Consider the following 22,219-nt stretch of genomic DNA (forward strand, 5'->3'; position numbering starts at 1 on the left):
GCGGGATGTGTGCCCGCCATGTTGAGCAGGCGGCGCATCCGAAGCGCGAACGCACCGACCCGGGAGCGTGCAGGCAATGGAGGGAGAAACGGTGCGGGGTCATCGCGTAACCGCGCTTCCGATATTACGTGAGCAGGTTGCGCGGCTGCGACGCGCAGTGCTGCACCAACTTGCCACGGTCGTGCGGGATGAGCATCCGTGTCGCGCTGCTATTAAATGCGATTAGCTATCATTAAAAGTCGGCTTGGTTGTGCTGCACAGTGCCGGCTCTGGACTGGCTGTTCCGCATGCGAGAAGACAACGGCGTTTCCCCGGTCTGCGCCAGAACAGTAGTCAACGTACCCCCGCGGTACCGCCTCGAGCAATACAAAAACATGCTAAAGGTGTTTCAGTGGAACTAACTGTTTGACGGGAATGCTGTGTATTGACGTGCGCCATTCTCGAATACCGAGGTTCGTACGGCACGCATGACTGAAAATTCAAGGCCAATTCAAAGATTGCAAGGATGCCGAAGGCCAATATTCGAAGCTGGGGAAACAAACCTTTTTGTACACATGCGCTGACAAATAGTGAAATCTACTTCTTAGTTACAGTTTCTTGCAGCCAAGCAGCTGCTGACTTGGACACATGCTTCAATCTCTTCAGCTCGCTTTTCTAAGTTGACCTTCTCGTTTTGATGTCAGTCGCTTTCTGGCATGATTGTTAATAGAGTCCGACATCAGCTCAATTAAAATACTCGTCGTGTTAAAGCCAAATGGCCGAAACTTGCTTTCCGGCAAGAATTTTGGTGCCTAGGGCTCGTAAATGGCACCGTGATGGGTGCGGTGTCAACCAATTCGCAAAATGACAAAACGGTGCTACGGCTTGGTCACTTGGTCTGGCTTTGTATAGCTCCACGTTGGCAATGGCGATTTAAACAAGCCTGCTGGTGGCTTGTGGCTGTGCACACGTCACATTGCAACCATTAGCTACACCTACACTTTCAAAAGAAAATATCCGAAATTGTTTCCCCATATGGCATAACCCTATGGCATAACCTATGGCATAACCCCTAAGCTGAGTTTATTACTTTTAATGTTAAAATGTCACTACAAATCTCAGTTTTCAAGGAATTTAAGGAGCACATTTATTTTCAAGGAATATTAAGGGTCCTTGAATCTGTTTTTCCGAATACAAAGATTTTCAAGGATTTTAACGTGTGCAAACCCCGGAACCCACAAATCACGAGTAATCTTCTAAAAATGGTGTTCTCCTCTCTGATGAACTCTCCGCAATTTCCTCTATTCAGCAACTACATCCCACCTGCTAGAGCTACATCCACTAGGAACCATCATGAGTTGAATATGTCTCCTTTCCCCAGCGTACCAGGGCATCTAAGTACAGTATTTTTCTCCATATTATAAGAAACTGAAATGCTTTACGCGGTTATGTCCCATCTTTATAACTTGTTGAATTCCTTTTATATGTTAACAATTTATTTGGAATTGCATCTTGTTTTCATATTTGCCATCTTTCTATCTTGCACTCCCAACTTCTGCAATAGCCCTTTAGGACTGCACTATATCAACGCAAAAAATCCTTTTCACTATAACGTAACACAGATCTACCAGCATTTGTATGTTCACTTATGCTTACTTATGGTGCACAGCACAGATGTGTTAGAGATGAAGAACGACAGGTCACAGTGGTCCTGTCTTTCGATTATGTAGCCTCTTAGCTTGCATTTTAGCATGTATTACACATAATGCCATTTATGGAACACAACAATATTGGAGACTGAGGAGCCAGCAGCAGTGCTGCTGGCGCCACCATGCAGCAATGAGTTCTATGAGAGGGCATAAAACAGTTACCATTCCAACGATTGGCAATGTAGTAGGAGAGCCCTGCACGGGTCGTTTTTCTGGATTGGCCAGTATGCAAAGGTAACAAGCAGTGCCCTGCCGAGCACGATGTGGTGGTTTCAAACCTGGTCCGTACCCACGTACACACCCTGGTTTTCCTTGGCCTAAATGAAGCATGACCCAGTTGTTGGTTGTTGTGAAGATGGGAGTTGCACACAGATTATTTTATCGACAGATTTGACTGTGTCAGGTTTTGCAATGGAGTCGTTGCTGAGAAATAAACAAATAAAAAAATCGCATTTCCTGTTCATTGTGCCTGTGTGAAATGGTTGTACGGAATGCATAGGCAACTTCCCCGTGTATGCTGTAGATATTTCAAATCGCATTTCAATCTGAAACAGCCACTACAACCTACAATGCTACATGTCGAGTCGATAAACTTGGCAGGAATGTAAACTTCAATAAGCTGGTCTACTTTGGCCTTCTGAATTCCGTAAATTCTGTAATGCAGTATCGGTAGAAGCTTTCCCAGCTCCATTAAATGCCAAGTGGTGACACCATATCTTCACACGAACCAAGCAACGCTTATTGCTTTACTTGGCTTGACTTATTGGTGACAATTTCCCAGTCAACAACTTAAGCATCAGTGTTACCTGATATAAGTCAATTTTGGCTTTCTCTGCTTTTGTTTTAACATGTATGGTGTCAAGGTTCATGTCATCTAATGTGTCAAAACTTTTTTTAAAAGAAGAGTACACTGAAAGATCAAATTTTTCCTTGTTTTGTTTTATATTGCACATCCACATTGGCTTACAGTATTTATAAACCATGGACCCTTGAAAACCTTAATTCTGCTATGGTGGACTAATTATGCAACAAACAACACATTGTTCAACTTGCTTGGACAAAGGATGGAGAACTGAAATAAAATGGAAACCAGTCAAAACTCTACTATGTGCAACTTAACTACTGGCTTACAGAGGTTGGTAACATCGCAATCATGAATGTATAGTGGCTCTCTTTTATCAGTAACAATGTAATCATTAGTGTATGGTGGCTCTTTTTGATATGAGCAGCCTCGCTACCCAGTAATAATTCTAAGGCATTCAACAAACCATGACAAGATCCCACTACCTACACTGCTGCCACAGCACATCTCCAGCATTTCATAAGCTGCAATACACATGTTGACATTGGATTGGGTTTGCAGGAATGGGGAAATGTATACATATGGGTCAGTAGCTTTTCTGTAAGAGTCTTATTATCACTGTCAAGCAGGGAGTTGGCTTACTGAAATCTTGTGCACCATGAAGGCATCTGGAAGTACATGCGTGACACTGAGCCATTAATCTGTTTTATCAATCTGATCTGTTTCTTTGTCCTGGTATAGCCAAGCTTCTATATTTTTCTTGTCTATTCATGTATCCACACATGTCGAGAATGGATGCGTTCAGCAGTTACTGCTCGCGTGTGTTGTTTCTTTTTCTTTGTCTGTCATCACGGTTTATTTTGCTGAAAGTCACGGAATTGGAGACGATGTTTCAGCGACTGCACCACGTGTTCAAATTTCTCCTGACCCTTTCAGCCAGATGCAGTCATCATAGAACAGCGACGCCAATGTCACCACAGGGGAGCATAGTTGAGTTGTTCAACTACCACACGAAAAAAAAATTCGTGCCACCAGTTTATATTTGCCAAGACAAATGCTGATCTCTTTCTTACTGGCAGCAATGCCCAAAAAATAACGCTGGTCCTAATGTGACCAGGGCTGATATGAAGAAATGAGTCTGTTAAAATTGCAATCCTTCTCACACATTGTCATGGTCTCGGGTGATAATCCGCTCATGTTCTCACCAGATTTAGCCAGCGTGGAGCAGTAGACAATTAAAGTGGAATTGGCCAAGGAAGAATAGGCATACTAAGCCAGCTGCGGTAGAGACTCGTGGGAGGTAGATAGAAAATTTGCAGCATAAGAGTAGAGAAAAATGCTACAACAGATATTTACTGCCAAACTTCATCCATTAGCTACTTGCCTATGTGCATCAGCTTGTCCTTCTACCTTTTATGCTAGCATGAAAAATGGGTTACCAATAAGCTTGTACCTGGTAACTTGTTCTGTTGCTTCATAGTAGTCTCTTTTCAAAACAGCCTCATAACCTCTGGTTGTGACCCTCCATGGTGCAGCCAGAACTCTTTCATCAAATATGGCTGAGGCATGTCTATACCTTGAGGCTACAGCTTTGGAGAGGCCAAACTGAGAACTGTTGGCTCTTGTTCGTGGAGTAGAACAGATTTTCAGCAAAGACCAACAGTACAGTTTGGTCCCTTTCTGAACACAGGCAAATATGCAATCCCAAACATAACACAGCCACATTTTGTTTCAAAGCTAGTCACAAGTAACACACTGTAGTATTTCAGAAATGCCAAGATTGACACTTCATTACTTTCAATTATATGCCATATTTACATGATTTGAATGCATCCTCGATTGTAACACATACCCAATTTTTCACAACCACAAATAGGAACATAACACAAATAGGAAAATGACATATGCTTGATTGTAAGGACACCCTGATTTTCATACCTTCAAAAAAGTGCAAAATGCAATAAATGAAATGCAATGGTTGTTTCGCCACCATATCTTCATGGTAAGAGAGAGAAATAGCGATTTGTTCTCAATCTGAAAAAAAAAAATTTATTACGTGCGAGCCAATGTGGACAGGGCGTCACTCATCGCGGCAATGTGAGACTGGAAGGTGGGATTTTAGATTGGAGAGTTGAGATTTTGGCACCACCTACCGTAATTTTGGTTTCGGCCTCGATTCTAATATGCATGTTATAGCTTATCAACTATTTTCTAGGAAAAAAATGTGAGCTTAGAATAGCGTAATACAGCACTTTGTCTTACTGGAGCAAAAGACGGTACATGTATTTCATACTGCCCCACCCCCTTGCCAATTTTTTAATATTGAGAGTAATAGTGTGCATTGGGGTATGCCATCCTTGAGAGACCAGAACAGCAATGATTAGAGCAATGGGAAGAGTTCAAAGTGTGACATGCCTTTCAGTTCTACAGGTGATGCAAGGATGGATCTAAAATACTGGTGCTAATATTTCCCACATTGTCTACAATCTGGAAATGATTGCTTCTGTTGTACAAAACTTACAGTCATCTTATGACAGATATCTCGGCTTGGTGTTCGACTTCTTTTATGTGGAACTGATAATCTCTGCAACATCTAGTAGCTTCCCACTGCTGTTTTTTTTTTTTGTGTTAAACAGCAGAATACATTTTTTGTGCCCCATAATTGAGGCTTGCATAAGGCGTATTGTTTGATATGTGTTAATATATGTCTGCTGTAAAGCCTGTGTTGTTGTATTAATTGAAATAGTGGCTGCCATGAGCAGGAATGTGACTCATGAGAAAATTCAAAATAAATTCTCTCTTTAAATGAAGGTGCTTCATTTTCTCGAAGAGAATAAATGTGAGATATGCAAGTCAAATGAAGAACCAAGCATACAGACAAACAAGCAAGGCAGTATAATTGTATATACAAGCTATTCTTCTAAAGTATACTTTTATGACGACTTTTGATGACTCTTATGATGACCTTTACAATGACAGTACATACAAGACCACTTGCGGTGGCTTCAAGACACTTTGAAAAAAACTTTACCTGCATGCATTTTCTCTCCACTTTGAACAAAGATATTTGCCTTTTCTCCCAGCTAACACATTGTAGAATCGAAGTAAGAGATACTTAATTATGTGCAGATACTCTGCGAGTGCCTGTGCAAACGGGCAAACTAAGGCAATTACAGCAGACAAATCCAATTTATTCTGTTGCACCATTGTGTGGAACATAACACTGTGCTTTAACACAAACCAGAGATCACAGAGAGCACCATCAAATGCAGTCAGCTCTTTAGACGCATAACTTCCTTTTGGAAAGACAGAAGTAGATGCTCGTTGGAAGGCAGCTATCTTGATAAAGAACAAAACAGGTTTCCAGAGATCAAATGTAGAAAAGGGAAGCAAAATGCATTATGAAATAAGAGAAGCCATGAAGACTGAATTTTTTTTATGCTCATAGTGTTTTGCTAATTCATTAAGAAGATGTCTAATAAACTGGGAGTACCTCACGCACTGGCATCTTGATGGAGAGTTATGTTTACACATATTTATGCTGCACTATTGCATAACACTGCAAATTAAACAAGCCAGAGATTCTAGATAGTATCATCAGAAACTATGCAGAGGCCGTATTTCCTTCTGGCCAGGCTGATGCAGAGGGTTGTTGGAAGGTAGCCACCTTGAGAGAAGTGGCCATCCTCCACCTTGATAAAGACGAAATTTCACATTGGTTATTTAGCACGACTAACTAACACTGTGACATAACAAAAACCAGAGATTAGAGACAGCACCATAAAGAGGAGTCTACACTCTCCAAGAACTTTCTCTTAGATGAAGTTGTTGATGAAGACAAAATTCCACTTTCATTTTGTTGCACCACTGTGTAACAGCAAAACATATTATAAATCATATATTAATGGACAGCACCATACACAGCAGTCTACTCTGTGCAAGCAGAACTCCCCCCTGTACAGACTCAAGTTTATGGCTGCAGAAAGCAGACATCTTGAAAGAGAGTGAAGCAGCCGCACCTCATCTAGTTATAACTGAATTTCACATTCCATTATTTTTTGCATCTATGCACAGCACTGTAATAGAAAGTAGACAGCACTATTAAATGCTGTCCACTCTCTGCAAGCAGTATTCCCTCTGAGACAGACTGAAGCAGCTGCCTGTTGCAAGGCAGCCATTTTGATAGAGAGCTAAGAGGCCATCGTCCATTTTGGAACAAGACTCAATTTCACCTTCATTAAATTGCAACACTGCATAGCACAGAAACCTAGGAAACTGAGATTGTAGACAGCACTACTAGGAACCATATAGTATTCTGTGCAAGCAGAACTCTCTAAACTGAAGCAGGCATCTGACGGAAGGCAGCCATTTTGATAGAGAGTGAAACAGCCCTCCTCCATCTTGATCACAACTGAATTTTTCATTCATTTTGTTGCACCGCTGTGTGTACTTGCTCAGGTCAAAGATGGTACACACTGCTATCAACAGCAGTCCACTCTTTGTAAGCACAGCTCCCTTTTGGACAGACCGAAGAGGACAGTTGTTGGAAGGCGGCCATCCAGTTGGAGAGTGAAACGGCCATCTTCCAGCTTGCTGCAGCGCCAAGGAAGTGGGAAGAAAGGTAGGCTCACGTAACTGGGGCATACGTGACCCTTGGATGCGGCATCACAACAAGTCACAAGCAAATGGCACGTCTGGCGACTGCAGGCAAACAAGGACAAGAATAAAGAAAAAAAAATTTAGTCAACATATACAGTTGAAAATTGAACAGAATGCTTGGTAGATGATAAGAGTGTATAAGCACGACAGAACGAGGACGTAAAAAGAAACAGATACTCAGAGACAGTGCTCTGGGTATCCGTATGTAGAAGCGCTGTCTCTGTGTATCTGTTTCTTTCTACGTCCTCGTTCAGTCCCGTTTATATGCTCTATCATGGATTCTAACCAACTAGCTCGCCGCCAATGTGTTTTAACTCAGTAGATGAGCATTTCTTACTTGCGCTTTTGGAATGCAGCTGCAGCGGCAGGGAATTGAAACTGCGAGCTTGTGCGCAGCATCACAATGACATGGCCACCGCAATGGTTGTGGAACAAGTGAGCAAATGGCGTGCACAAGTTCAGTCCTCTAACAACACACTACAGTCAACTCGATATAACAAGTGTGAGAATTATAGGAATGTACGAAAATGTAACCGGCGTCGGCGAGACAAGACAATTATACAAGATGGCGTGCGAAAACTCAAGCCAGCATCCTCGGCCTCCACTTCTTCAGCGCACGCCTCTTGCCGAGCGCACCGTTCCAGTCACTTCTTTCTCAGTGCTGGCTCATGACACCTAGCGGCATTATACATGAAGTAACTATAAAATGCTTCTCTCGGAGATCACCATGTATTCAATGTACGCTTATAATGAATGCTGGATATAGTGTAGGTGGTATTTGCGTGTCAAATCTAACTTCATTACAGTTGGACTCGCTTATAACACATAACAGTTGTAATAACGTATTGAATATACAGGCTGACCATTCTCAGGTTTTATGTAATTTTTAAATATCGCCTGTGGCAGATAGCATAATTCTTGTCGTTGAGCTGTACTATTCGAAGAGGTGGACATTACTAGCTCGAATAATCGAAGCACCACTCTCTGGTGACTTACCAGTGGCTCACGACACACCAACAGGGAACTATGACAAGTGGACTACTGGTGAGTCACGCCACGCAGGTAACGAGACTACAAAAAGTGCTGCAGCAGTGAATGCGTTAAGTTTATTGTGTGAAGGACATCAGCAACACATCCCTGTACTGCCAGACAAGGTCAAATACACCGAGTGGTAATGGGTAACGCTCCCAGAACTAGCCTCATATACCCAAGCATGTGAACAAGGTGAGGGGAGACAACTGCTGCCATAACTCAGTTGGTACAGCATCGCATCACACAAGTCATGCGGACGTTGTGGTTGTGACTACCACTGGCAGCAAGCTCTCTTTTTTTTGCACTTTCATCTCCCCTTCCCTTACGATTCCTACTGTTTGATTAAGAAACTTGCATACCGTAGTTAACTTCCCCTATGATTGCTTTAGCTTTATTTTGTCATTATAATAAATCGACTCCCTTCGTTCCCAAGACTCTTGTCACTCCTCTGAAACTTGGATTTCTCAGGCTGCTTGATATGCTAATTTCGTAGAAGGTACAGCTCTGGTGAAACTGCTCTTTCAGCTAAATAACCGAGCAGAACCTTGGCACCCCCGTGAAGAGCTGAAGCTGTTTCCCACCTCGCTTCAAGCTATGGATGAGGTTACCATAACAACAAGGTAAACAAAGTGACACTGTATATTGACAAGCCATAAGAACATGTTGGATGCACAGCATGATCTAATCTTGAACACCTAATGAGTATAACCAACGTAACCAGATCATACCATCATCATAGAAAGACAGTGCTTGATCTGGCATGTTTGGTAGACACAACAGCAAAAGTTATCGCAGAGGCCTCTGTGTCAGCACTAAGCTGTAATTATATCTGAAATAATACAGTTTGAGTTCCTTGTGATGAATTCGGATTTGACGCAAGATAGCTTTGTTATACCCAATATTTGTTATAAACATATCTGTCACGCTGTAATGCTAGAGGTAAGGATATTTTACTGACTTTGTTATATCCAATACTTCGTTATATTGAGGTTTGAATCTAATTTGGCATTCCTCGTTACAGTGGACAGTACGGTACATTCTATATGATTTACTGCACTGCTTTGTTTTACGCTACGAAACAGCGCAATAGTTCCCCTACAATAACACAAGTGGCGTGTCCCATTCCTCCATGTCTGGTTTTGCCCAGCAAACAGATCAAAATCTCACACCAACAAGGCCGAACCTGCCGTCCTATTGCTATGATGGTTCTGATCAGTGCAGAACTGGTAAAAGAAATGAACACTCACTTCTTTGAGGTGGCAAAATTTGCAGCATCCTGCACCAGTGCGAACAGGCGTGCAATGGTCTGGTCCCCATTTTCTTCCTGGGAAGGTATTAAGTCAGCTTAATCTTTTGGTGAATCAATTTTCACAAACAGCTACTAAACAAGAAGAAACTTGTTTATTTTGTAGTCAGTGATGCCATAATGTCATAATGACAGAAGCCATAGCCCAACTGTAACCAAACCTCACTTGCATTCAATTCGTTACAAACATGTAAACTAAAGCAGTAGCAGGAAAGTTGTAAATTTAGCGACCACACAGAATTTTAATTAACCCCTTCCATACCACACTATTATCCCAAATTATGATCAAAATAATTGTATCTTGCACCGTGCATTCTAAATCCCTCTTTTTTTCATTGTACAGCTTTGCTAACTTTAGCTGGTATACACGGCACAGGTGTTACTTGTCCCCAGTATGACTTTGAACAGCAGGCACTGATCTCTTTGCAAGTGCCGATTAAAAACATGCCATTCAGTGAGAGACTGTTACTGGGCTGTTGACTGGGCATATCAATAAAGCAAGCGCTCTCTTAGGATATTTACCACAGGCCTAGGTTCAAGGCTGTGAAAAGGCCCTCCGAACACGAATGTGGACATAATTGCATGCTACTGCCTGTGCTCATCTTTACTCCTCAGTCCGCTATTTTTCTTCTCTTCCCTTTCTCCCTGAGCAGAGTAGCAGGCTGAAGGACTCTCTGCGTTTTCTCAATATATTCTCCTCTCTTTCTTTCTCTCCCACAATGAAGCTTCACTTGACATAGAGAGAGAAAAATGAAGAGGAAAAGGTAGGGAGGTCAACCAAGGACCTGCCCGGGTGGCTTGACATAGATTCCCACATTGTTGTTGGATCTGCACAATTCTTCGGCAACTACTACGTGCAGCCTGGAGAACAAACAACAGGCGTAGTCTTTCAGTGCAGCTTAGCAGCAGTGTTGAGTTTTTGTACAAAGAAAACCTGTGCTGCTTTCCTGTAATTATTCTTCAGTTATACAAATGAACTTGAACCGGTTCAAACTGGCTTGAACCATTGATTTTTCGCTCCGGAGTTCAACTGGAACTGAACTGTTTTTGGTGAATCAAAACAAAAACCGGAATAAAGAAAAAGAGTTTTGGTTCAACACTCTGGTTGTAATTAGCACACAGCACAGCTGAACCACAAAGAACCGTAAAAGAAGCTGCAGTTTCCTTCCTCAACAAATCCATGCCAAATTGTAGATGAATTCCTGTATACTGCTCTTCATTCCCATTGCAGTTGAACTGCAGCCCCAGATTTCCCTCTAGTGGTTGTAGCAGGAAACTATGAGTCACACTTCCTCTTTTGTTGCATTACTGAAAACTGCTACTGCATGATGATGTAGTTTGCCCCACTAGTGTTGATTCTTTGGACAAATTCAAATAACAAGTACACTTTCATACTGATGCTATGACAAGCCCTAAATGCATCTCCAGATCTCCAAGCAACATACCCACAATCTCACCTGTACTTCTTGTTCTTTGACACTTGTTATGTTACTTTATCACAACAGACCACTGCTGGCCTGTTTTAAGCTGTAGTGGACTGGAAAAAAGAGGGGTGGCACTTAACAACCGCAACAGAAACATCACAAGGTGCAGTAAGCATCACAATGTGTTGGCGGGCTAAGTGGTGCGAATCCATAATTACTTTGTTTACTTTGTGTCTATTGTTTTGCGCTAAACAAAGTAATTATGCAGCAAGCATGTTCAACGCTGACTCTTGGCTCTTGTCTCAGCCTCACCCCATCATACTACACTAGTTACTCCGTACTGTAGCTACAATGAGGCAAGGTAGAGAGAAGAACCAACAATTGGCATTGAATGTGCTTACCAAAACTTGTGATGTTGCTGTTGCAGCTGTTCTATACCAACCCGCTTTTCTTTCCTTTCACCTTCAGCCATTGCCTAGTGGTGGCCACTATAACTCGTTACACAGCTAGCCAAGGTCCACTTATTCTTTGATCGTGGCTAGAATGGTCATCTTATTCATGGTGTATGTGGAGACATGTGGTGCAGCGATGACATGCTTTTCGACTCGCAGATGTTGTTAAGCTCCTGCGAACACCCTGGTCCAAATGCACTACAGCCCATTCGCTAGAACAGATTGGTCAACTGGTCAGCATGTACCTCCGAGGTTTCCTGTATGTATGCCTCAAGTCCGTGCAGTATGAGGACGTTGGGATGCACAGGGAGCTGCTGGAACTTGGTGAGGTAGTTGAACAGAGACTTCAGGTCGCCCATGAACCTGCAAAGTGAGAGTGCCATATGCTTTAGCATAGGGAAAAACAAGGCAAGACAGCGTATAGTATATTCATTTGACTCATTTCTGGTGCAGCGTAACACAGTACAACATGCAGTATTAAAGTATCTCGTTACGACTAGTGCCTCGTGGAAAAGCCAAGGTCGCCTTCGTAGCGCAGGGTACACAGACGGCCATAGTCCACTGTCGAAGTATACGTGTTGCAGCTTAAGGTGTGAACCCTATTTTACAGTCTTGGCCGAAACCTCCGTGGGACGACGGCGTGCATGAACATGCTAATTTCATTTCCTGTAGTGGAGCTTATATGTGATCGATTCCAAGAGCTACAAGGTTCTAAAGTGGGAAAAGACCATTGTTTCACATCGTCATCACATTCCAAGTGTCAGAATTACTTCAGGAGCCCCTACCCCCCGTCCAAAAGACAATGTGCTTGTGCATGCAGCGGCCTGGCAACTTCTGATAGAAGACTGCACATTTATTCGATCGTTAGGGCTATGAGAGCTGCTCTAGTGGAGGACTCTGGATGAATTCTAACCACTTGGTGTTTTTAATGGGCGCTTAAATCAAATTAGGTGAGCATCTTTTGCATTTTGCCTTCATCGAAATGCAGCCGCCGCGACTGGGCATCGAACCCAAGAACTCACGCTCGACAACAGAATGCTGTGGGCACCTAGGGTCCAAGAGAGGATGGAAACCACAAAGAGGGCACTCGTGCTTGTGAACAAAATGCAAATACTGAAGGCTGCCTTGCAGTAATGTGGTGGACACAAGAACCAAGTACGACAGAAACAATGTTGATGATGAAAACTTCTCTATTGAAACTTTGCATGATGGCCTATTATGTGGACCAGGAAAGGTGGGGCATAAAGCTAAACAAAGACATGAGAGCGGGTGCGGGATCCGCTATAAAAAATGTTACTTAAATTTTAAATTAATTAATTAAATTAATGTAATTAATTTAAATTATATTAATTATTTTAAATTTATCACTGGTTCGTTGATGCACACTTGAGAAATGTGGTCTCTTTGGCCCTGCCGTACATCGGTCGATTCAATCCTATGCCTGCAAATTTCTTAACTTCATCACACCGGAAAATATTCTGCTGTTTTTGACCATGTTTCCCTTCCTTAACCAGAACCACAACCCCACTGGGCGTTCACAAAAAGAACTGTCCCAGGACACCACTAAGCACACCTGGGCTTAATCAGCAGACAAATTGAAAAACATAAACACACTGCGCGTTCTCACAGGACCCATTTGCTATGTACAGTGTACCACTGTTTTGAGTTGTGAATTAATCTGGCCTTCAGCTGCCACCTGCCAGCCTCCTGGTTAGCTCAGATGGCAGGACGATTATAGAAAAAAAGTTGTTGGTTTCAGTTTGAATCACTGGACAAACACAAGTTTGCGTTAAACTGCAATGTCATTCTTTTTCTTCTGAGTAATCAGTATGAATTTCTTTCCTAGTTTAGTGCAACTTTCCAGGTAAATGACAATCTTTCTCTCTCATGCCACTTCCTCCCCCAACATGTGTCCACAGAACTGATTAGCTAAACAAAGTTCACAACAGTTATGGCAATTGCACAACACATCATTCTACTTTTGACACAAGTGCGTCGGCACCATGTGTCAATCTGTTCCTGCATGCAGATGCATTAACCATTTCTAGTTGTGCAAGGGTGCGGAATCACCATGCAGCATCTTGGATGAACGACATGGCTCAATAACGTGTGGCTACAATGCCTAATAGGAGCCTCCCCCCGTTTTATTAAGTTTTCGAGAGACAATGCTTTTCTAAGTGTGCAGTAAACTACCCAGTGATACAGCTCAGGCAAAGTGACTGCCAGCCTAGATAGCTCGCCTAAATGCACATGTAGGGAAGGCTTGGCCACCGTTAAAACGAAAGGCTAGAAAAAAAAAAACAGCCTTGCTTTACCTTGGGCGTATGAAGTCAACCATGTCTTCACTGAACGTGGGCATGCCGTGAACGTGGAAAACCGTCTCGATCGCACTGCAGCCAACTATGGCCACGTACTCGCCAGCTTCTGCTGATGTGACGGCAAGCTGCAGGGCCAAGGAGTTCAGGCATCTGGGAAAACGGATTAGAATTTTAAACCGTACATCCAGGTACTGCGGCCCCCCAGCAAAGGGAAAAATAAAATTAAACTCGCAGAGCTTCATTCACGCTACACTTAAGTGAGTGAGACCTAAGCATTACGAGATACTGTTCAATGATCATCTATTAACAACCACGTGAACTTTGGTCCCCTCCCATGGTTATCTATGAACTATTGCGACCTTGCGAGTTACTGGTGTTGCTTACCAGCCCCTTACGAGTTAATTCTAGTGAAGCTGCCTACCTACTCGTAATTTTATTATGTATGTGTACTAATAATTTATTAATATACGTGTGTGCCCCTGTTAGTGGTCCTTAGGAAGACTGAAGGCTGAGAAAATGTGGTAGGGGCTTCTGATATGGAAAGGCATCGGTGTCGTCCTGTTCATTCTACTTGTGCCTGTTTTTACACGCCTGCCTTTCCAAACCACGGTAGTAGTCTGGGAGTAACACAACACCACGACTGCAGTTTGATGCACACAGCGCATAATTAAACGCTACACGTATTCCATTATTGCTGGCTTCTCTGCCACTTTAATACGACATCATGAACAGACTGGCCTCTACAATGCAATCGCATTAAAAGAGATGGGTCCAAGCAGTCAGAAGTATGTTTGTCCAGCATTTGATGAGGGTGTGCCGTTTTTTAAAATGCGGTTCTCCTTAGTATCCCTCAGTAAATTCTTAGTTCACTTTATTTTCCACATGCCTCGGTGTTCTTTCATTCGCCATATTTTCTTTGCTTACTAAACAGAATTCTTAATGGCGCTTTTGCTCGTGCTATAAATTCGATTTTTATCCAAACTCTCCAGCAGTGGGTATGTACCAATTGTAGAGGGGAAATCAAGTCAAGCATTTTTGTCGCTCCTGTTAAGTTTCAAATGTCTGTTTTCACTTTCTTTACCAAAATAATAGCACCAACTGGGGGCTCTTGTTTTTGACTGGACCGACAAGGCTGATACCAGAGCCACACAAGGTGACTGCAAGAATCACGAGGAAACGCACATTCCTTCGCGTCGTCCAATCAGGGCGCACCACTTCCGCGAGTACTTGCGCAGGGATTGGTTACCGGCGCCTTGATGCTGCAGCGATTATTAAGAGGGTTGCAACCGCGTTTATTATATCAGTCCCACCCACAGTGACAGCCAGCAATCACCAGATGCGAGACGATTAACGCATTTCAAGTTGAAGAAATCGCTCACCGCACGGACGCCTTATAATTTCTTTATCACGACCTTCAACAGTTTAATCATTCGTAAATATACTGCAAATCTGCAACTTTATTCTGACTTTATTCTGTAATCACGGTCACGGTTAACTCACGTGGGATCGTCGCCCAGAATGAATGTTTCCGTGGAGTCGAGAGACACCCTCGATTGGATGTCGTCTTGCGAAAACGGAAAAATTCGCCTCAAGCTCATAGCAGAACATCACAGACACCAGCACCCGTGGGGTTTGCGAGCAAATATTGTGCTGGAGTCAAGTAACGTTTCTCATCGCAGTTGCTGTGGTCATAGTCAGAGCACCTCGGCGCTGTAAAATAACAGTAAACAACTGGCTCCAGTACAAAAACCTCTACAACTTGCGCGCGCCATATATCCAATTCGCCGCTACTAAAACGCACCGGAGCCCATTGTTTACGTTTTTATTGACAGCTGCAGCGGCGGCAAATGATAATGATCGCTTACCAAGTTTTCTCGGGTTTCTGACATCAGTGTTGCTATAACATGCCTATTTAATAGCAAAAAAAAAAAAACAACGTTGTTTACACAAAAAAAGAACTGTTTTTAGAGTGGTACAGTGGTATGATATAGCAAACCCAAGTTTCGTTTCTACGCTCGTTGCCAACTGATCTGATACGACGCGTCCTTCGCCAAAAAAAAAGAAAAGTAGTAGTGGAGTTTTTATGATGGCGGCTAAACGTCAATGCTCCATTCGAATGGTGTGACATGGAAGCCGTCGCTGGGTGTTATTCCTGTAGTACAAGTTCCAGCAAAAAAAGTACGGCTTAAGAGGCCGAATGGCGCTCGCCGCGCGCTGCCATATCTCAGCGGCAACACAATATGTATTGTAATAATGATTAGCATTTGTGTAGGTGCTCCGGCAACACCAAGGTTTGAGAAACTCTACGAGGTTAAAGAAAAAAACTGCTGGAGTGAAGCCGCCGCGTCGCCATCTTGCAGGGGGCAAAAGCACGCTCATGGCACGCCAGTCGCCGCAGCTTACGTGTTTTGGGTCATCGTATTTTGCCGTGCCAATGGCCGTGCGCGGATCCCAAAATGTGCTAGCGCGCTCGGGTGTTTTATTGCGATAGCAATTATATGGACACTACAGGCACATTTTTGCCGTCGCCGTCAGGTCTATGGTCAGGTTCCGTATGAGTGAAAGAGGGCGAGCCGGCGAACGCGCTTCATTCTCGCGTTCGCGAGGGAGGAACGCGGCCCGGACGCGTCCCTCTCTTGCGGCGCGCGAGGCAGGGGAGTGAGGCGAGGGAGGAGGGGCGTTCTTCTCCGGCAGCTGCTACCGTGCCTCGATGTCCTCCTCGCCCGTCGCTCCGTACAGAGAGGAAACAACCGCGGCGTCTCCCACGGCGTTGGCCAGGCGAATAGCGGACGCCGTAGCAGACGCCGTAGGGACGCGTTGGCGGCGCTCGTGTGTGTCGAAAGCGGTCTGCGACGCGGCTAAAGTGCGCGCCCGCGCAGGCCTCATCTTCAAAGCGATCTGCGATGTTTGCAGAGTGTGCGTAGTGCCGGTAGCTTCGTATGCGCTGTGCTTTCGACGTTTCATACGCGTTGAAGCGACAGATGCGCGGAATTGGCCCGCGGCTACTGCCGCAATTCCTAACTCTAACTCCAGCGTTTTCACAGACAGTATGAACTTGTAAACATTCGCCTGCGAATCCTTACAGGTTTATACGGCCGATAAACTACTTATCATTACTTCATAGTTATCTACCAATTTGCTATTGCAATCGGTGTTTCGCCTTTCGGGTGGAACTGCAACTGCAATAGGAAAGTTGAAGTACAAGCAGTTGACATGATAGCATTATCCTTCTCATTTAAATAAGGTTGCACATTAGCACTGACTTGCCCTAAAATAATGGGAATCTTTATATTTCAGCTGAAAGGAAATGGCCGCCACTAAAGTTCAGAGACCCTCTATGCAATGAGGATGATAAAGCACCATCAACACCCGATGGTACTGAAGCTAATAATGCATAATTATGCTTGTTGCAGGTACTGCTATTTCTCATGCTACATTTCCAGGTTTCAATTGCTTTTTGTTCAGACAGCTTTCATCATTGACCAACTTATACACTGCATTAAAGAAGGCCAAATAAATGCAAAGTATTCCGCAAATTTCTTTCCACTTTACGGCAGCTGCATATTCATGCTGATAAAATTGAAAAATGATGGCGGTATAGGCGACTTCCACTCCAGCAGTTTTCTTTAACCTCCTTGGGCAACGTTCAAGTCAGAACAAGTCGATCTGCACTAACCCAGCAAAACACGGTTAATACTCTAGATGTAGCGTAAAACAGCAATTGCACTTTACTGCGAGCTTAAATATGCTTAGATCAAGATAATGAAATCTGACCCATTCATTCTCAGTATGGAGGTTCAAAGTTGTTCTGAACAACTTTCCAGATTGCTTTGAAACAACAAATTACGTACAAAATTTAATATAACCGACCTTTTCATATTCTTTCAACAGCTCCCTGAAAAAGCTCACTTTCAGCCTTCTGGTATTTGTAGCCATTTACACCCAAAGGCTGTTCAAGTTTACTCATTTACAGGATTTCTAGAAGACAACAACAAGGCTGCCTGATAAGTGAATAATAGGGTGTGCAAAGATGACAATGAAGCATTTTTTTATTAGGGTTGTGAAAAAAAAACAGCAGCCCTTTCAGTAGTCAATTTGTAAAATCACAAAGCTTCCCGTGTGTGTCTGTCGTAAAAAAACTGACAGCTGAACGCAGCCATGTAAAAACAGCATTACAGCAGAACATGCTCCATTCAGAACTGATCCTGGTTTATGGTTAAAAAAAAAAAAAAAAGAACCACAAACAGAACAGTGGCACTGTAAGAAACTCCAAGCAGCACACCAGGACTGTCAGTAACAATAATAAAACTGCAACTATGTACAGGGTAATCCGAACATAAAAATATTATGCCCAATTTGAAAAGTATAGGCTAAAGCACGATGCAGTTTTTCTCAGAAGCACACAGAAGAATGTGGCACTCATTTACCAAAATTCGATAGCAAGAGCCATTATGTTTGTCACCAACAGATCATACTTCAGTTGTCACATCATTCAAGTGGCAACAGCACCACTTGTACGAGACAAATCTAACTACTCCTGCTGCAATTAAAAAAAAAAAGATTCCTTGTTTCATTGAGTATTTCTGGGAAAAGCACACCTTGCTACTGCTTACACTGGTCAAATTACTAAATTTTTGCCTTTTCCGCTTATTATGGAGCGCCTTGTATATGCATGGCAACGACCAACGGCACATCTCATTCGCAGGCCTTAACACATAGCACACGAAAAAAAAAAGCACCAACAACACATTTTCTGTTTTCCTCCATTTTGTCACCCGTATCCAGCTGTCCACAGCAATGCAGAAGTGAGACTCGAAGATGTGAACTATTTCCTTACAAAGCCTAGTAGAGTGACTTGTACCATTTCATGCAGTATTCCACACGAAGAGTGCAAGCAAGGCACCAGGAGTCATCACGCTGACACGCTTCACTGCGCACTGATTAGTGCGGCAAAGAAAACCACCAATTTGCGAGAAACACTTCTCTGCGCTCGCACTGTGGGAAAGCCGCCGACTAAGAGCATTTGATTTGCAAGTGACAGAAACAGTGTTCATCACATTGGCAACTCAAATATGTAATGAGGAAACTGTTATAATGCCCCCAAGCAACTAAGTTTAAACTACACGTTAATATTCTAAAGGAATGCAGCATTCAGTGTCTACCAAATACTGATAGTAAGATAGTGTGGTATTAACACAAGCACGCAGTTCATATTTTTCTTGTCAACATTTATAGCCAGCATCCCAAAGACATCACTGACGATAAAGCATGCATCCAGACAACATCACACCATATGAACCAATTCTCATCAATTTTAAACAAGCATTCAGCAACCCGATGCCACATTTCTGATCTGCAGCAGAACAAACAGATACCATCTGCACACATTATTGCTTGGCCAAGTAAGATGGATGTATGCCGTTCTTACCAGCTAGACTATCTTGCCAGAGTGAAACGTGTGGACATTTGCCAGTGTATGCATGATGGTGGTGCCAATTCTTGGGGGTTGGAGTGCATTTATCCCTGTATTACCCCCTCCTCACATACTGCAAACCTCTGGTAATTAAGCATATCTTCAGTGATCCAAAAGCAACAGAAAAGTAAACATCCCATAATTCGTGAACTATAAAAAGAGAATGCATTAAACAAAAACCTCGAAATGATTTCAAGAAACAATTTTATTGCCTTCAGAGGCACTGCCAGGAGGCACTTCAGTTATGACAGCAGCACTAAAGTCCTCTATCACAACCTGTCAGTGACAAACGATTTTAGCACGAGAATATTTTAGGAAAGAAAATCGGTCTTTCATAGCATTTCTGTAAAAGTTGCTTCATTCTAGTACCTATCCTTGTCAAATAATTAAGCTTTTACTTTTTATGCTGCTTCTGGATCACCCCACACAAGGTGTTCCACTCGTTTCTTTCACGTCCTTGTTTCGTTCTGGCAAAACAGTACATTTCACTCACATTCTGTGCTCTCAACAAACATCGCAATACAGAAGCACGCTCTCGAGGCCTTACAGAGGTGCAGCTCGGCATCAGTGTACTGATGAGTTCACTGTATGGAACTCATCTTTCTCATCATCGAACTCACCATCGTTCACTGCATGGAACCGCAACTGCAGTGCAAGTGCTGCCATCTGTTGCAAGCACAGCAAAGTAATGGTTCCAAGGTGGCACTGCTACGCAGTGCACTAAAAAAAATAAAGGGGGGGGGAAAGAAAAAGGTCTACAGCTAGACAGCGCTAAAGAAAGAAGGACTCCGAAAGGAAAGTTGATAAATGCTACTAGCACAAAATCAAACGAGGCACAAATGCAACGCAAAAACAAACGCCACTGGTGTGCGTGTCTAAACGATGGGCCAGGAGAATGCCAGACGCACGCAGTAGCGACAGCAGCGCCACGACATCTAGCTTATTTCTGGGGGTGCGCAAATGGCAATTGTAGACACTGAATTGAATACGTTGTGCTTTTGGCCGTGTCTTGTGTTGTGCTGTTGCAAACTTCACAATGAATCGTAACCAACTGGCCCAACTTGCCGTCTTGATGAATACGAATTGAACCAGTGCCAGAAGCGAATCGAATACTCTTCGAACAATAAACAGCCGTTTTCACAATTGATCTAAAGTGATGTGCAAATCCTAGCATTCATCATCTTAGCAAATGTTGAAGTGTTCTCAAATAAGGAAATGGAGGACTAGGAACAGATAAGGCAGTTCGCTGAATGATCGCTGAATGGCTGGTAAGGTATGGCTCCCTGAGCAACACAGCCTGCTCCCCTAAGTAAGTTCTTGCGTTTCATGCCTGTACTATGCCTTAGGGGATGAAACTCTATACTTTTGGTCGAACCTTATGTCTACTTGCACACAGTTGATATTTTGAAATATTAAAAAAACTATTAGAAAAATACTTCTACTTACGAAAAGTGACAACAGGATTCAAAGAGGCCAATTTTTTATTCATTATTTGAAAATTTCAAATGTTCGCACACCCCTACTAATTGCTGATCAGGATGTGCACGTATTGATAACCCACATATGCTGCATCAGTTTAAATCAGGACCTAACAGGTTGCGATCAACGCTCGTCAAACAAGGAATATCAATAAAGTCAATCTCAACAAGGCAATGCAGTGCGTCGTTCTCACTTGTCAAAACATTGGCTCCAGCAACATCCTTCGTTGAACCGGCGTTGATCACTAGACGCCTCCATCTTCCTGTGAACAGCTGTCCTTTTTGTAAAGCAAACGGCTGGCCTGCAAGGTCTTTAGCATCCCAAAAGGTGATAATTGCATTAGCCCCCTTTCTAATGGTATCACAAGGAAATGGAGTATCAATACTCAGAGGGAGGATAAATGGCACGCATTCACAGTAATAACGCTGTCTTATCCACGTGTTTCGACACTAAGTGCCAATAACGAACCGGGTTGGTCCAATCCATTTTGACGTTCTGGTAAGTTCCCTCTTTGGCCACTAGGGGGCCTACAGAGTCAGTTCTTCCAGGTTCGTCCAGTAGGGGTTTTAAAAATGGCAGCTGCTACCCGTGTGTTACCGCACCCATCACCAAAGTGTAGCTGTCATTTGATTGAGTCATCAAGCTGTGGAGACAATTTGCTGCTGCATGAAAGCATTGACAGTGACGGCAGTATTTGCTGTGCTATAGACACATCCAGTGACTGATGTCATCTACTGATGATACAGCGTGGCAATGAACTAAGTCAGATGGACGGAACCTTCCACCAGCGCCTTCATTTGTGTATTTAAACACAAGCTGTGAATTGACTACCCCCGCATTATATTTCAAATCAGCAAAAAATTTGATATCCAGACGTGCAATAAATAAGTCATTTTCTGAATGCATTTTTTGATTTCTTGCAAGCACTTAAAGGGTGTAGATTTCAGTTGTAGTCCAGTGTTTGTGGTTTCTGTCTCGTATCTTGATGTCTTGTTTGACTTTGTGCTGGTGTAACATCAGTCACAAACGCAGCAAACAAGCCTGTCCAACAGCATTAACTAGTGACTGGTAACTAAATATTTGCTAGGAAAAGTAATGTACAGACAGAAGTGCTTGAAAAAATTTAAACACAGACTATAAAGGGCTAGCATAAAACACTTATGTGCTGTAAACCAGTTTGCAGAATTCTAAGGACATCATTATCTTTATCAATATTGTAGAAGCCTCCTTTATTTGCAAGGAAGCAGCAATGTGTGCTTCAGAGACTTCTCCGACAATACACTAGCAAAGGGGATATGTCTTATGTGGGCCTCACTAAATAGCTTTTTGTGCCCCGGTTGTCCGGTGCGAGTCTGCAATGTGCAGTGCTTTTGGCGTATTAACTCTGCGCTCATATGTATGCCGTTTTTCTCACGCAATCCTTTCAGTTGGCTGTCAGCATTTGTGTCGTCTGCTCATATTCTCACCTGCTCGTTATTGCAGCACCTTTTTGCACAATGTTCAATTACTGACTCAGCAAATTTGCCATTTTCTCGCATCTGATGCTTGTATCTTGCACTGAAGAACTGTTAGGTCCAGGTACAATA

The 22,219-nt window shown here is 43.0% G+C and overlaps 1 protein-coding gene across 2 annotated transcripts; it reads right to left on the minus strand.

The window, feature by feature from the left end:
* Window positions 1–5,380: 5,380 nt before the first annotated feature.
* On the minus strand, window positions 5,381–15,608 carry LOC142563619 (uncharacterized). Of its 2 annotated transcripts, none has more exons than XM_075674196.1 (5): window positions 15,547–15,608; window positions 13,679–13,831; window positions 11,609–11,726; window positions 9,429–9,505; window positions 5,381–7,191 (listed from the first exon to the last, which is right to left on the minus strand). In XM_075674196.1, the coding sequence occupies exons 2-5, from the start codon at window positions 13,720–13,722 to the stop codon at window positions 6,972–6,974; spliced, it is 459 nt and encodes a 152-aa protein (XP_075530311.1). In that variant the 5' UTR covers window positions 13,723–13,831; window positions 15,547–15,608; the 3' UTR covers window positions 5,381–6,971. The 2 variants fall into 2 exon arrangements, with proteins under 2 accessions (XP_075530311.1, XP_075530310.1); XM_075674195.1 differs by lacking the exon at window positions 15,547–15,608 and adding an exon at window positions 15,182–15,475.
* Between the last annotated feature and the right edge of the window lie 6,611 nt (window positions 15,609–22,219).

The sequence above is a fragment of the Dermacentor variabilis genome, chromosome 11 (genome assembly GCF_050947875.1).
Source record: "Dermacentor variabilis isolate Ectoservices chromosome 11, ASM5094787v1, whole genome shotgun sequence".
NCBI classification, from domain to species: Eukaryota; Metazoa; Arthropoda; class Arachnida; order Ixodida; family Ixodidae; genus Dermacentor; species Dermacentor variabilis.

What these genes read in the sequence shown, in the direction of transcription:
- LOC142563619 (XM_075674195.1), bottom strand. Translation starts at nt 15,279, where the DNA reads ATGAGCTTGAGGCGAATTTTTCCGTTTTCGCAAGACGACATCCAATCG. An exon ending in ATTCTGGGCGACGATCCCAC is followed by an intron (nt 13,832 to 15,181) that starts GTGAGTTAACCG and finishes CCGTTTTCCCAG; the next exon opens with ATGCCTGAACTCCTTGGCCC. An exon ending in ACATACAGGAAACCTCGGAG is followed by an intron (nt 9,506 to 11,608) that starts GTACATGCTGAC and finishes ATACCTTCCCAG; the next exon opens with GAAGAAAATGGGGACCAGAC.